This window comes from Rhea pennata, chromosome 29 (genome assembly GCF_028389875.1).
Source record: "Rhea pennata isolate bPtePen1 chromosome 29, bPtePen1.pri, whole genome shotgun sequence".
Lineage (NCBI taxonomy): Eukaryota > Metazoa > Chordata > Aves > Rheiformes > Rheidae > Rhea > Rhea pennata.
In genome coordinates, this window is record NC_084691.1 from 4323915 (window position 1) to 4339081 (window position 15167).

General features: G+C 74.3%; 1 protein-coding gene across 3 annotated transcripts; it reads right to left on the bottom strand.

Annotated features, from left to right (window-relative positions):
- On the bottom strand, positions 1 to 14770 carry FMNL3 (formin like 3). 3 transcript variants are annotated; one of them, XR_009960965.1, is made up of 27 exons: positions 14555 to 14770; positions 13498 to 13581; positions 13331 to 13411; positions 13175 to 13251; positions 11636 to 11719; positions 11356 to 11508; positions 8164 to 8272; positions 7948 to 8024; positions 7532 to 7625; positions 6792 to 6866; positions 6539 to 6649; positions 6321 to 6470; positions 6145 to 6246; positions 5826 to 6072; positions 5679 to 5747; positions 4983 to 5107; positions 4704 to 4906; positions 3566 to 3800; positions 3401 to 3469; positions 3221 to 3301; positions 2988 to 3117; positions 2742 to 2902; positions 2549 to 2650; positions 2364 to 2453; positions 2169 to 2280; positions 546 to 2055; positions 1 to 391 (listed from the first exon to the last, which is right to left on the bottom strand). XR_009960965.1 is itself a non-coding variant. In XM_062597158.1 (27 exons), exons 1-26 carry the CDS (start codon positions 14702 to 14704, stop codon positions 1964 to 1966), a joined length of 3063 nt encoding a protein of 1020 aa, XP_062453142.1. In that variant the 5' UTR covers positions 14705 to 14770; the 3' UTR covers positions 1 to 391; positions 1957 to 1963. The 3 variants fall into 3 exon arrangements, 2 of the variants coding, with proteins under 2 accessions (XP_062453142.1, XP_062453143.1); XM_062597158.1 differs by having other exon boundaries at positions 1957 to 2055; XM_062597159.1 differs by lacking the exon at positions 11356 to 11508 and having other exon boundaries at positions 1957 to 2055.
- Between the last annotated feature and the right edge of the window lie 397 nt (positions 14771 to 15167).

Genomic DNA, 15167 nt, shown 5'->3' on the forward strand with positions numbered 1-15167 from the left:
TGCGTAAAAGACTCCGTGTATTTCCCATGTACAAAACGTTACCCCTCGCTGCGACCGCGGCGGGGGGCCGGGGGGCCGGGGAGGGGGCCGGGGCAGGCGGCCGCCCTGCCGCACCCCCTCCCCGCCCCGGCTTTGGTCCCTTTTTCTTCTTTTTGGCAATTAGTGTTCACATCAGTGGTCAAAGTGCCGAGCGGGGGCTCGGGCTGAGCCCGGCTGCTCCCGCAGACGTTTCCCTGCCGCCGGCTGCCGGTTTCGGATCCGGCCTCCGCCGCAGGAAGGTTCGGGCGCCGCCGGGGCCGCGAGTCGCTCCGGGCCGGGGGGCCGCCGTCGCCGAGCCCGCGGGGCCGGGGCGGGCGGCGCGGGGACGGCTAGAGGCGGGCGGCGCGGCGGGCTGCGGGGCGGAAAGGAGGGCGTGAGAGCGGGTCCCGCGCCGGCGCCGGGGCCGGGCCGCGCTGCCGGGTGCTTCCGTTCCTGCAGCAGCTCCGGGGCCTTCCCGGGCTGAGCCGAGACCCTCGGGCCGCCCCGCTGGCCCCTCGCAGACTTACGCCGAGCGCGTCCCCAGCGCCGCGGGCAGCTCGGTGCCGTTTGTCCGCTCCTCGGATCCCAAACTGGGACCCGGCACTGCACCAGGACCCCACGCTGGGAGCCCAAATTGCACCAAGAGTCCATGCTGGGTCTCTGCATCGCATCAGGACCCCCATGTTGGGGCCCAGCTCTGCACCAGGACCGCACGCTGGGAGCCCGAATTGCTCCAGCACCCAGCTCTGCACCAGGACCCCAGGCTGCAGTCCGAATTGCACCAGGACCCAGCTCTGCACCAGGACCCAGCTCTGCACCAGGACCCCACGCTGCAGCCCGAATTGCACCAGGACCCAGCTCTGCACCAGGACCCCACGCTGCAGCCCAAATTGCTCCAGCACCCAGCTCTGCACCAGGACCCAGCTCTGCACCAGGACCCCACGCTGCAGCCCGAATTACTCTAGAACCCAGCTCTGCACCAGGACCCAGCTCTGCACCAGGACCCAGCACTGCACCAGGACCCCACGCTGGGAGCCCGAATTGCTCCAGGACCCAGCTCTGCACCGGGACCCAGCTCTGCACCAGGACCCCACGCTGCAGCCTGAATTGCACCAGGACCCAGCACTGCACCAGGACCCCACGCTGCAGCCCGAATTGCTCCAGCACCCAGCTCTGCACCGGGACCCAGCTCTGCACCAGGACCCCACGCTGCAGCCTGAATTGCTCCAGCACCCAGCTCTGCACCAGGACCCAGCTCTGCACCAGGACCCCACGCTGCAGCCCAAGTTGCTCCAGCACCCAGCTCTGCACCAGGACCCAGCTCTGCACCGGGACCCAGCTCTGCACCAGGACCCCGTGCTGGGAGCCCGAATTGCTCCAGCACCCAGCTCTGCACCAGGACCCAGCTCTGCACCAGGACCCCACGCTGCAGCCCGAATTGCTCGAGCACCCAGCACTGCACCAGCACCCAGCTCTGCACCAGGACCCAGCTCTGCACCAGGACCCCATGCTGCAGTCCGAATTGCTCCAGTACCCAGCACTGCACCAGGACCCAGCTCTGCACCAGGACCCCACGCTGCAGCCCGAATTGCACCAGGACCCAGCACTGCACCAGGACCCAGCTCTGCACCAGGACCCAGCTCTGCACCAGGACCCCATGCTGCAGCCCGAATTGCTCCAGCACCCAGCTCTGCACCAGGAATCCATGCGGGAAGCCCAGACTGCAGCAGGACGCCGTGCTGGGACCCAGCACCGCACCAGGACCCAGTTCTGCGCCGGGTGCCCGTGCTGGGAGCCAGCGTCGTGCCAGTACGCCGTGCCGGCGGGCGCGGGGCTGTGGGGCGCCCCGGGGCGCCGGCGCGTGGGGGGGGGGGGGCAGGGGCGGGCAGGGTGCATGCGGGAGGGGGCGGCAGGCGGCATGCACGGGGCCGGCCCTACCTCGGGGCTAACAGTTGGACTCGTCGTGGTGGGACGGGTCGCAGAAGAAGCGCGAGCCCCGCTTGGCGGTGCGGGCCGTGAAGGGGACGCTCTTCAGCGCTGCAGAGGGGGGGGGGGGCACGGGCCGGGGAGGCACGGAGACGCCCGTGAGACCCCGGCCCTGGCGGCGGGGCCCAGGCGTCCGGGCCGCGGGCGGGGGCAGGACACTGTACCGGTGATGATGTCCTCGATGGTGCCGTCTTTGCCCTCGTAGACGGGGCGGTGGTCCTTGGCCTGCCGGCGCCGCAGCTCCGCGATCAGCTCCTGCTGCTGCCACTTGTTCCGCTGCAAGAGAGGCGCAGGGTGGCGGGGGGGGGGACGTGTCCCCTGTCCCCCCCCACCATGAAAACCGCCCCAGCCGTCCTCACCTTCTCCAGCTTCTTGGCCTCCTGCGCCAGCATCTTCTCCCGCATCACCTCCTCCTGCTTCTTCCGCGTCTCGTTCTCCTGCTCCGCGTCCTGCGGGGGGGACGAGGGTACGGGGGTGGCACCGGGGTGGGTGGGTGGCGGGCACTTCCCCCCCCCCCCGTGGTTCCCCCTTCCCTCCCGGTCACCTTGTAGGAGCGGATGAATCGGACGAAGACGGGGAAGAAGACGGACGGGGGGGTCGTCTTGGGGCTCTCGCCGAAATACCGCACCACCGTGTTGTAGGCGTCCTGGTGGGGGGGGGTACGGTTAGCAATGCGCCCCCCACCCCGAGCCCGGCTCCGGGCGCCCCAGGGGCGCGGGGGGCCCGGCGGCCCCCACCTCGGCGGTCCGCGCGTCCTTCTGCAGCCGCTCCAGCTTGCCCTCGCCGGCGGCCAGGAAGGCGCGCAGCACGGCGCTCTCGTGCAGCCCGCACTCGCGCCGCAGCAGCTCCATGCCCCGGCCCAGCTCCTTCACGTCCAGCAGCACGTTCTCCAGGGACACTGCGGGGGGGCCGGCGTCAGCGGGGCCGGGGCACCGCCGCCGGCACCGGCACCGGCACCGGCACCGGCACGCGCCCCGGGCTACCTGCGGCCGCCTTCTCCACGAAGTGCAGCTCCTGCCAGAAGGTCGCCAGCTCGGGGTACTTCTCCCGCACCGTCAGCGCGATAAAATGCAGCAGCGTCATCTTGCGATCCGTCGACTTGGTGTCCAGCAGCTGCGGGGCGAGACGGGGTGGGGGGGTGTGATTTGGGGGGTCAGGGCCGCGGGCCCCCCCTCCCGGGTGCCGGGCCGCGGGGACACGGGCCGGGGCTGCTCACCAGGTCCAGGCTCTGCAGCTTGAAGCCGTAGACGGCGCCGCGTTTGCTGCTGTTCATGTAGTTACCCAGCGCCAGGATGATCTGCGGGGTGGGGATGGGGGGGGGGACCCCGGTCAGGGGGGGACCCCCGTTATGGCACAGAGGGGCCCAGGACGCCGGCTGCCCCGGCCCCACACTCACTTCCAGCATCTGCTTCAGCTTCTGGGAGGACTTGACGGAGGCCGAGGCGGCGATGATGGCGTTGAGCTGCTGCAGGGGGGAGGACGGGGGGGCTCAGGCGGGATGCGGGGCCCCGGGGCGCCTGTGCCCCCCCCCTACCCCCCCCGCAGCCCACGGCGGCCGTACCGGCGTCAGCATCTGGAGGTTTTCGGCGAAGTTGCCCAGGAAGGCCATGACGGCCATGCGCTGGGGCAGCCGCTCCACCTTGCTGAACTGCAGCATGAAGCGGTCCTCGGCCGCCAGCTCCTCCAGCGGCTTGCGCTCGCGCTCGTACTGCCGCAGCGCCTTCGCCTCCGCCTCCGTGGGCACGAACCGCATCAGGCACTCCACGAAGTCCACCGGCAGCGTGGCCAGGTCGAACCTGCCGCGCGCCCGCACCGTCGCGCGCCGGCCCGCCGCGGAGCCCGGCTCCCTCTCCCCGCCCCCCGCGCCTGGCCCTTTCGCCCCCCCCCCAGCCACCTCCCCCCCCCGGCCCCACGTGCTCCACTCGATCCTTTCGCACCCGCCTGGCCCCGCAGCTCCCTGGCAGTCCTGCTGCACCCTCAGTAGCCTTGCAGATCCCCATCTGGCTCTGCTGCACCCCGGTTCCCCTCACTCCAGCCCATCCAGCCCTGCTGCACGCCATTTAGCCCCCTCTCCCATCCATCCAGCCCCAGTGCACCCCGGTTTCCCCCCTCCTGCCTGTCCGGCCCTGTTGCACCCTGGTTTCCCCCCCCCCCCCCGCCCCTCTGGCCCCGCTGCATCCCAGTTTCCCCCCTCCAGCCCCGCTGCAGCCCGGTTCCCCCCACTCCAGCCCATCCGGCCCTGCTGCACCCCAGTTCCCCCCACTCCAGCCCATCCAGCCCTGCTGCACCCCGGTTCCCCCCACTCCAGCCCATCCGGCCCTGCTGCACCCCATTTAGCCCCTCTCCCATCCATCCAGCCCCAGTGCACCCCGGTTTCCCCCCTCCTGCCTGTCCGGCCCTGCTGCATCCTGGTTCCCCCCCCCCCAACCCTCTGGCCCCGCTGCATCCCAGTTTCCCCCCTCCAGCCCCGCTGCAGCCCGGTTCCCCCCACTCCAGCCCTGCTGCACCCTGGTTCCCCCCACTCCAGCCCGTCCAGCCCCGCTGCACCCCAGTTCCCCCCTCACCCACCCATCTGGCCCCGCCGCACCCCGGTTCCCCCCTCCAGCCCCGCCGCACCCCAGTTCCCCCCCTCCGGCCCCGCCGCACCCCGTCCCCCCCCGCCGCCCGCCCCGCCGCCCCCGCGCCCCGCCGGCACCCACGTGTGGATGGCCCTGCAGATCTCCTCGGCGCTGCGGCCGGCCTTGCGCAGGGTGATGGCCAGGTTCTTGGCCCGGTTGGCCTCGAGCAGCGTCACCTTGCTGGCGCCCTTGTGCGACGCCTTGTTCTTGGCGCAGACGAGCTCGAGCGCCGGCCCCTGCGCCTTGGTCTTGAAGAGCTCCTCGAAGCGCTCCAGGTCGAGGTCCTGGCGGGGCGGGAGCGGCTCAGAGCCGGCGGCGCCCGCCCCGGCCCCGGCCCTGGCCCCGGGGCCCCGCGCCCACCTCCAGCACCCGCTCGTCGTCCAGCTCGCTGAACACCGTCCCGCTGATCTGGTTGGGCTTCAGCGCCGTCCAGTTGAAGACGGGCAGGCGGAACTTGGTCTTGATGGGCTTCTTGATCCGGATGGCTGGGAGCAGGGCCGGGCCTGGCTCGGCTCGGCACGGCACGGCACGGCACGGCCCTGCACCCTCCCCTCCGCCACCCCGACCCTCCCACCCATGCACCCCTCGCATGGGGCACCCCGTCCCCATCCCCACACCCTTCCCTCCGCCACCCCGACCCTCCCACCCATGCACCCCTTGCACGGGGCACCCCGTCCCCGTCCCCGCACCCTTCCCTCCGCCACCCCGACCCTCCCACCCATGCACCCCTCGCACGGGGCACCCCATCCCCGTCCCCACACCCTTCCCTCCGCCACCCCGACCCTCCCACCCATGCACCCCTTGCATGGGGCACCCCGTCCCCATCCCCACACCCTTCCCTCCGCCACCCCAACCCTCCCACCCATGCACCCCTTGCACGGGGCACCCCGTCCCCGTCCCCACACCCTTCCCTCCACCACCCCGACCCTCCCACCCACGCACCCCTTGCACGGGGCACCCCGTCCCCGTCCCCGCACCCTTCCCTCCGCCACCCCGACCCTCCCACCCATGCACCCCTTGCACGGGGCACCCCGGCCCCACACCCTCTCCCCTTACCCGAGAGCCCCACGGTGAGGGCGATGGAGGGCGAAGCCCCGGGCAGCGGTGGGGCCGGCGGGCACTTGCCTGGCAGGGGGGGGAGAAGAGCGGCTGGGCGCGTGCCCGAGCGGGGCCGGCCCGGCCCCGGGGCCGCCGGAGCCTTACCGGGCAGCGGGGGCGCGGGGGGCGGCGGCGGCGGCGGCGGCGGCGGGGGCGGCGGGGGCGCAGCCGCCTCGGCGGCGGGCGGCGCGGGCAGCCGCACGTCCTCGTCCAGGGCCTCGGCCTCGGGCAGCGGCTCGGCGCCGGGGGCGGCGGGCGGCTCGGCGCCGCGGCCCCGCCGGAAAGCCTCGTCCTTCTCCCGCATCGCCCGGCGCAGCGTGTGCACCTGGCGGCTCGCGTGCTCGCAGGTCTCCTGGGGACGGCGGGGCGTGGGGCCGGGCCGTGGGGGCACCCGCCAGCCCCAGCACCCCCCACCCCACCGCACCTTCACCAGCTCCAGCTCCTTCTCCCGCTGCAGCAGCTGCTTCTCCAGCTCCGCCACCCGCATCATGTTCTCGTTCTCCAGGTCCAGCAGCTTCTCCGTCAGCTGCGGCGAGACGCGGCCGTGGCAGCGGCGCCGGGCGCCCGCCCGCGGCCCCGGCCCCCTCCGCGCTCACGTACGTGCGACAGATGCTCCTCCAGCTCCTCCACCTTCTCCAGGGCCACGTTCTTGGTCTCGGCGTCCTCCAGCAGCCCGCCCACGTCGAAGACGTTGTCCAGGTAGGCCTGGATCTGCACCTGCAGCTTCTCGCTCTCCGTGTGCCTCGACCGCTGCGGGCAGCGGCGTCAGGCGGGTGCCCGGGGCCGGCGCGGCCGCCCGGCGCCCGGCGCCCCGCTACCTGCAGGAAGTCCTCGAGCCCCAGCTTGGTGAACTCGTACTGCAGGTGCACGCGGAAGTTCATGTCCTCCACGGAGTGCACCACGATGTTGATGAACTGCATGCAGGCGACCTGCGGGCGCGGGGCGGCCGGGTCAGCGCGCGCCCCGCAACCCCCCGGGCACCGCTGCCGCTCCCGTGCCCCGGCACGGCCCGGCACGGCACGGCACAGCACGGCCCAGCACAGCATGGCCCGGCACGGCACGGCGCCTCACCATGAAGTCGATGCTGCTGTCCTCGTTTCGGAAATACTCCATGAGCCGCTCGAAGCGGTGCTTCTCCTGGCAGACCTGAGTGGCAGGGACGCGGGCTAGGCTGGCCTGCTCCCAGTGCTCCCAGTGCTCCCAGTGCTCCCAGCATCCCCATCCCAGCCTGCTCCTAGTGCTCCCATCCCTGCTGCCCCCAGCCCTGCTGCTCCCGGTGCCCCCATCCCTGCTGCTCCCAGTGCTCCCATCCCTGCTGCCCCTAGTCCTGCTGGTCTCAGTGCTCCCAGCCCTGCTTGTCCCAGTGTCCCCAGCCCTGCTGCTCCCAGAGCTCCCAGCATCCCCATTGCTGCTGCTCCCAGTGCTCCCATCCCTGCCGCTCCCAGTGCCCCCATCCCTGCTGCTCCCAGTGCTCCCATCCCTGCTGCCCCCAGCCCTGCTGGTCTCAGTGCTCCCAGCCCTGTTTGTCCCAGTGTCCCCAGCCCTGCTGCTCCCAGTGCTCCCAGCATCCCCATCCCTGCTGCTTCCAGTGCCCCCATCCCTGCTGCTCCCAGTGCCCCTGTCCCTGCTGCTCCCAGTGCTCCCAGCCCCACTGGTCCCAGTGTCCCCATCCCTGCTGCTCCCAGTGTCCCCATCGCTGCTGCTTCCAGTGCTCCCATCCCTGCTGCTCCCAGTGCCCCCATGCCTGCTGCTCCCAGTGCTCCCAGTGTCCCCATCCCTGCCGCTCCCAGTGCTCCCAGTGCCCCCCACACCTCCTTGAAGTTGTCGAAGGCGGCGAGGATGATCTCGTGGCCCCCCCGCACCAGGCACACAGCCGCCAGCAGCTCCAGCACCAGCGCCTTGGTCCTGGCACACGGCGCAGCGTCGTCCCCGCCGGCGGGCACCCCGGGGGGGGGCACGGCACCGGGGGGCACCGGGGTGGGGGGAACATGGTACCGGGGAGGGGGGACACTGAGGGGGGGGCATGGCCCCGGGGGGGGAACATGGCTCGGGGGGGGGGGGGGTGTCACAGCCCTGGGGCGATGCACCAAGGGGGTGCACTGGGGGTGGGGAGGGCACAGCCCCAGGGAGCACCAAACGGGGGTGTCACAGCCCCGGGGGACGGGGGCACCCGGGGGGGGGGGCACCACGGTGGGGGGGGAGGCTTGGGGAGGGGGGCAGCCCCTACCTGGGGTTCTTGTTGTTGAGGCTCAGGGCGATCTCGTTGACGGCGTGCGGGTGCGACATGACCAGGTTGAAGCCGTACTGCGGGGTGCCGCCGGGGGGGGGGGACGGGGGACACGACGTGAGCACCGGTGGGGGGCGGTGGGGGGGACGGGACAGGACACACACACACACACGACACGCCGGGGGCGGCGGGGGGGGGGGGGGGGCCCGCCGGTACCTGGTAGTTCATGATGGCGCGCAGGCACATGATGCAGAGGTGCACGTCGTCCTTCTGGCTCACGAGGCGGGCGTTGCGGAGCGCCTTGCGGCTGGGCAGCGTGCCGTAGCTGCGGGGACGGCGGCCGTGAGCCCCGCGCGCCGCGCCGGCGCGACCCGGGCGGCGGAGGGCGGCGGAGGGCGGCGGCGGCGGCGGCGGCGGCTGAGCGCGGCGGGCGCGGGGAGCGGCGGCCCGTACTTACCCGGCGAGCAGCGAGGCGGGCGCAGGGGACAGAGAGAGAGAGCGCAGCCAGAGAGACGGGCCGGGCGCCAGGCCCTGGAAGCAGAGACGCGGGCGCATTACCGGGGCGCGGGCACGGCCCCGGCGGCGGGCGCGGGGGGAGCCGGCCGGGAGAGCAGCGAGAGCGCAGCAGAGCAGAGCACGGCGCGGCGCGGGCGCACGGCGGGCGGCAGGGCCACGGCACGCTCGGCGCGGGGCGGACGGCACGCGGGGCACGGTCCCGCGCGGCCCTGCGTGCACCGTGGCGCCGGCAGCAAAGCCCCTGGGCTGGCGCGCGGCACAGCGTGGCGCACGGCTCGGCACACGCCGTGGTGCGAACGGCACACGGCACAGGCTGGGTGGTGCGTGGCACGGCGCGCACCAGGGTGCAGGCAGCACACACCATGCGCAGGGTGGCGCGCGGCCTGGCTCACACCGTGGTGCGGATGGCACCCAGGACACGGCACACACCACAAGCAGGATGGTGCAGGGCGCAGAACACGCTGCAGGCAGCATGGTGCAGGGCAGAGCACAGATCACAGACAGGATGGTGCACAGCACGGTTCACGCCATGGTGAAGGTGGCACACAGGGCACGGGGCACATCGCAGGCAGCACGGTGCAGCTTGGAGCAGGGCGCAGGGCACACCATGGGCAGCACGGTGCAGGGAGCAGCACGGTGCAGGGCACAGGGCACACTGAGGGCAGCACGGTGCAGTACGCAGCATGGTGTGGGCAGCACGGTGTGGGCAGCACGGTGCAGGCAGCACGGTGCAGGGTGCAGCACGGTGTGGGCAGCACGGTGTGGGTAGCACGGTGCAGGGTGCAGCACGGTGTGGGCAGCACGGTGTGGGCAGCATGGTGTGGGCAGCACAGTGCAGGGTGCAGCACGGGGTGGGCAGCACGGTGTGGGCAGCATGGTGCAGGGTGCAGCACGGTGTGGGCAGCACAGTGTGGGCAGCACGGTGCAGGGTGCAGCACGGTGTGGGCAGCACGGTGTGGGCAGCACGGTGCGGGCAGCACGGTGCAGGGCGCAGCACGGTGTGGGCAGCACGGTGTGGGCAGCACGGTGCAGGGTGCAGCACGGTGTGGGCAGCACGGTGTGGGCAGCATGGTGCAGGGCGCAGCACGGTGTGGGCAGCACGGTGCGGGCAGCACGGTGCAGGGCGCAGCACAGTGTGGGCAGCACGGTGCGGGCAGCACGGTGCAGGGTGCAGCACGGTGTGGGCAGCACGGTGTGGGCAGCATGGTGCAGGGTGCAGCACGGTGTGGGCAGCACGGTGTGGGCAGCATGGTGCAGGGCGCAGCACAGTGTGGGCAGCACGGTGTGGGCAGCACGGTGCAGGGTGCAGCACGGTGTGGGCAGCACGGTGTGGGCAGCACGGTGCAGGGCGCAGCACAGTGTGGGCAGCACGGTGTGGGCAGCACGGTGCAGGGCGCAGCACGGTGTGGGCAGCACGGTGTGGGCAGCATGGTGCAGGGCGCAGCACGGTGTGGGCAGCACGGTGCAGGGCGCAGCACAGTGTGGGCAGCACGGTGTGGGCAGCACGGTGCAGGGCGCAGCACGGTGTGGGCAGCACGGTGTGGGCAGCACGGTGCAGGGTGCAGCACGGTGTGGGCAGCACGGTGCGGGCAGCACGGTGCAGGGCGCAGCACGGTGTGGGCAGCACGGTGCAGGGTGCAGCACGGTGTGGGCAGCACGGTGCGGGCAGCATGGTGCAGGGCGCAGCACAGTGTGGGCAGCACGGTGTGGGCAGCACGGTGCAGGGCGCAGCACGGTGTGGGCAGCACGGTGCAGGGCGCAGTACGGTGTGGGCAGCACGGTGCAGGGTGCAGCACGGTGTGGGCAGCACGGTGCGGGCAGCATGGTGTGGGCAGCACGGTGCAGGGCGCAGCACGGTGTGAGCAGCACGGTGTGGGCAGCACGGTGCAGGGCGCAGTACGGTGTGGGCAGCACGGTGCAGGCAGCATGGTGTGGGCAGCATGGTGCAGGGCGCAGCACGGTGTGGGCAGCACGGTGTGAGCAGCACGGTGTGGGCAGCACGGTGCGGGCAGCACGGTGTGGGCAGCATGGTGCAGGGCGCAGCACGGTGTGGGCAGCACGGTGTGAGCAGCACGGTGTGGGCAGCACGGTGTGGGCAGCATGGTGTGGGCAGCACGGTGTGGGCAGCACGGTGTGGGCAGCATGGTGCAGGGCGCAGCATGGTGTGGGCAGCACGGTGTGGGCAGCACGGTGTGGGCAGCATGGTGCAGGGCGCAGCACGGTGTGGGCAGCACGGTGTGGGCAGCATGGTGTGGGCAGCACGGTGCAGGGCGCAGCACGGTGTGGGCAGCACGGTGCGGGGCGCAGCACGGTGTGGGCAGCACGGTGCAGGGTGCAGTACGGTGTGGGCAGCATGGTGCAGGGTGCAGCACGGTGTGGGCAGCACGGTGCGGGCAGCACGGTGTGGGCAGCACGGTGCAGGGTGCATCACGGTGTGGGCAGCACGGTGCAGGGCGCAGTACGGTGTGGGCAGCACGGTGCGGGGCGCAGCACGGTGTGGGCAGCACGGTGCAGGGTGCAGCACAGTGTGGGCAGCACGGTGCAGGGTGCAGTACGGTGTGGGCAGCATGGTGCAGGGTGCAGCACGGTGTGGGCAGCACGGTGCGGGCAGCACGGTGTGGGCAGCACGGTGCAGGGTGCATCACGGTGTGGGCAGCACGGTGCGGGCAGCACGGTGTGGGCAGCATGGTGCAGGGCGCAGCACGGTGTGGGCAGCACGGTGCGGGGCACAGCGTGATGTGGGCAGCACGGTGCAGGGCGCAGCACGGTGCAGCTGTAGCACGCACGGAGCAGGCGGCACCCACCCCTCGGTGCCCAGGCTCGCGCAGGGCCCGGCGGCAGGCCCGGCAGCGCAGGCGCAGCGGGCACGTACCGGGGCCCGGCGGTACGTACCGGAGGGCGCTCTGGCGGGCCGAGCGGGCCAGGCTGCTGGCGAAGGGCGCGGGCAGGGCGCTGAGGTGCTGCAGATCCTCTATGGACCTGCTCCAGGCTCGCAGCTTCTCTAGCGCGCCGTCCTCGCCGCCTTCCAGGCCCTCAACATCAAACCTGGGTGGGACACGCGCGCGGGCAGCACACGGCGTCGTCGCGGAGCGGCACAGCGCCGGCGCAAGCGCGGAAGCGGAGCGCGGCAGCGGGAGGCGCGAGGGCGGCCGCGGCGGCGGCGCCTACTCACGTGACGGCGCACTGGGCGAAGGACAGGTAGCTCACCAGCACGTCCAGGCCCTTGTTCTCGGCGTTGAGGAACTCGCGCACCCACCTGGGGCAGGGCACCGGGCCGGGGCGTCAGCGGCGCGGGCGCCCGCCGGCGCCTCCCGCCCGCGCGACGCCCGCGTCGCAGCCCCGCCGCTATCGCCCGCGCCAACCTTGCCCGGGCTTTATCTGCCGGCTCCAGAGCCGGGCGGGCTCGGCGCGGGGCGCGGGGCGGGATGCTCTCCCTGTCCCTGCACCTCCCAACCCGCCCGGGTCGCCCCCGCGCCCCCCGGCGGGAGGTGGCCGTGGGCCCCCCAGGTCGGCTGTGGCAGCGTTGCGGCGCACGGGCGAGGGGAGCCTGGCCGTGATGTGCTCAGGGTGCAAAGAGAGGGGGCCAGGCCCCGGGAGGCAGCCGGGCGCTCGGGGACAGGGGGCTGCGTGCACGGCCCGGGTGCACACGGGCATGATGAGCGTGTGGGATGAGTGTGCACAGGGGTGGGGGGCTGCATGCAGGAGACAGGTGTGCACAGCGTGTCTGTGCACACGGACAGGGGCTGCATGCACGAGGAGCGTGTGCACAGGGTGTCTGCGCACGAGTACAGGAGTCTGGGTGCACAGGGTGTGCGTGTGCACAGAGCAAGGGGGCTCCACGCGCACGGGTAGAGGGGGCTGCACGTGCAACGGGGGCGCACACGCACAGGATGCACGCGCACAGGGTCAGGGGGCTTCACGCATGGGGTGCGCGTGCACAGGATGTATGTTCACGGGGGAAGAGGGCTGCGTGCACCCAGGGCAAGGGGGTCGCCGGCACGAAAGGAGAAGGGGCCGCCGGGCACGCAGCGCACACGCGCACAGGACGCGTGTGCAAACCGAGAGGGTCTGCGTGCGTGGCGTGCCCGTGCACGGGGAGCTGGGGCCGTGCGCGCAGGGAGCGTGCGCGCGCGGGAGCGCGGCTGGGGGGCACCGGCTGCACGTGCAGGGGGGCGGCTCCGGGGGCACAGGGGCAGAGCCCAGGCGCGCCGGGGGGCGCGTGCCCGGCCGGCGGCCGCGCGCCGGGGCCGTGGGAGCGCCAGCGGTGAGTCAGGCGGCCGCAGCTGGAGCGCGGCGGCGGCCGCCCATTTCCTGCCTGCTCCCGGCCCCGGGCCGTTTCCTGCCGGAGCTCGCTGCTATTTTCGGGCTGCGGCTGAGGGAAAAGCAAATCTCGGAGCCGCTTCGGGGCCAGCGGCAGGGGCACGTGCCCAAGCCGCCCTGCGCACGCGGGGACGTGGCCGGCCGCCCCGAGCCTCCCTGGCGACGTCCCTGTCCCTCCGGCTGCGGCGGCCGCGGAGCATCCCGGTGCGGGGGGTGGCCAGGGGATGGGGAGACACCGGGGAGCCGGGGCATCCGCGCCGGCCGCGGCATCCACCCGCCTCATCCGCCGGTGGGACCGGTGCCGGCGGCGCGGCCCGGGGCAGGAACCGGTCGAGTTCCTGCGGTGGCGGCGGCTTCCCCTGCAGCTGCGCCGGGCGCCCGCCCCGCTCACCCGATGTGGTTCGTCCGCAGACTGATCTCCAGCTCGCGCAGCACCTTGGTCGACTCCTGCACCCTCCTCCTGAACTTCTGCGGGCGGGGAGAGCCCTGAGCGGCGCCGGCCCCGCGCCGCGGCCCCGCGCCGTGCCCGCGCCGCCGCCGCCCTCACCTTCCGCGTGACGCCGGGCTCCAGGAAGCTCTGCAGCTTTTGGATGTAGGTGTGGGGGGGGCTCTTCACCTGGAACCGCTCCTGGGGGCGGAGGCGGGGGGCAGCCGTCGGCGCTGGCCCCACGGGCGCCGACGGGACCCCCCGCGCCCAGCGCCCCCGGCCCGTACCTGGTCGCAGATGAGGTCCCACTTCTTCTCGTTGTCGTACTGGCGCAGGAGCCGGGCCTTGTCCGGCGGCAGGTTCATGGAGCTCTGGGGGCGGAGGGGCAGCTGCGACGCCCGCGCGCCCGGCCCGGCGGCCCCCGCCCCCAGGCTCGGCTCCGGCTCCGGCGGGAAGCCGGGGGGCTCGGACGCGCCAGCCTTCCCGCAGCTCCCGTTTCCTGCCTTTGTGGCGGTGACGGGGCCGCTCCCGGCACGGGCACTTCCTTCGCCGCCGCCCCACGGGACCCCGCGCCGGGCCGACGGCTCGGGGACGAGGCCGCGGGACGGTGACGCCGGGGCACCGCGAGGCCGGGCGAGCGCTCCCCTCCCGGGATCCCTGCCCCGCCGCCCCGTCACGTCCCTTCCCGGCGGGACCCTGGCGCTCGGCTTCCCGGGAAGACGGGGCGAAGCGCGGCGCGGGGGCGGCCGGCCGGCGAGGAAGCCGAAGGGCCGGAGGAAGGCTCCCGCGGGGCCCCGGGGGCGGCTGGCCGTGCCGTCGCGTCACCCGGTGGGAGATTTTCCTTCCGAGCAGTCGCCCGGCAGGATGCGAAGCGGCAGCTGCCGCGGGACCGGCGCCCCGGGAGCTTTGCCGGGCCGCGGCGGGACCCCGGCGGCAGCTCCCGCGGGGCGTCGCGAGGGCGCTGGCGGGGGGCGGCGCGGAACAAAGCCGGAGCGGCGGCGGCGGCGGCGGCGGCGGCGGGGCCGGGGCAGAGCGGCGCCCCCGAGCCGCGCGCCCGCGGGACGCCCCGCGTCCGGGCGGCGGCCCCCACGGGAGCCCCCGCGGCGGGAAACGAGCCGGGCCGCCGCCCCGGTGCCCGCCGCGGGGGATGTCCGGGGCCGGGCTTCCCCCGGGGCCGCCCCGGCGGCGGCGGCGCCCACCCCCGCGGGCGGCGGCGCGGGAGGGAGCTGCGGGACGCGGCCGGGGGCGCACGGGACGGGACGCGCCGCTGAGCGGCGGCGGCGGCGCGGGAGCCCCCCGCGCCCCCCGGAGGCGCGGCGCCGCGGGGGAGGGTCCGTCTCTCACCAGCACCAGGGCGAAGCGCTCCTCCAGCTCGCACGGCTCCGGCATCGGCATCTTGCCCGCGGCGAGCAGCCCGGGCCCCGCCGGGGCGGCGGCCGCCGCGCCCGGGCCCCGGGGCAGCGCCTCCCCGTCCGCGCTCTCCACGTTCCCCATCCCCGGCCCAGGCACCCGGGGGGCGGCGGCGGAGGCGCAGCCCGTCGCGTCCGCCCGCCGCCGCCACCTCCCGGCCCCGCCCCGCCCCGCCGCGGGCCCCGCCCACCGGCCCCGCCCACCGGCCCCGCCCCGCCCCCGGTCGCGGCGGCGGCGGCGGCGGCGCCAGGGGGCGCGCGGGGCGGCGGCGGCGGCGCCGCCAGGGGGCGCCAGAGAGCGCCGGAGGAGGTGGGAGGGGCGGAGCGGGCGGCGCTGATTGGCCCGGGCCCCGGGCGACGGCGGCCAATGGGAGCCGCGCTTGCCTGCAGTGGGGTGGGGGAAGGGCGAGAGCGGCCTCTCCCCCTCCCTCCCCCTCCTCCCCCGCGCTGCTGCTGGCCAATAGCGGCGCTCGGGCGCGGCCGCCCGCCAATGGGCGGCGGCGGCGTTAGCTCTCGCCCCGCCGCCGAGTGGGCGGCGGCGGCCCAAT

Coding starts and splice junctions, on each gene's coding strand:
- FMNL3 (XM_062597158.1), bottom strand. CDS start 14,704: ATGGGGAACGTGGAGAGCGCGGACGGGGAGGCGCTGCCCCGGGGCCCG. Junction 3,118..3,220: donor AGCTGCAGAGCCTGGACCTG/GTGAGCAGCCCC, acceptor CTCGCCCCGCAG/CTGCTGGACACCAAGTCGAC. Junction 2,651..2,741: donor AGGACGCGCGGACCGCCGAG/GTGGGGGCCGCC, acceptor CCCCCCCACCAG/GACGCCTACAACACGGTGGT.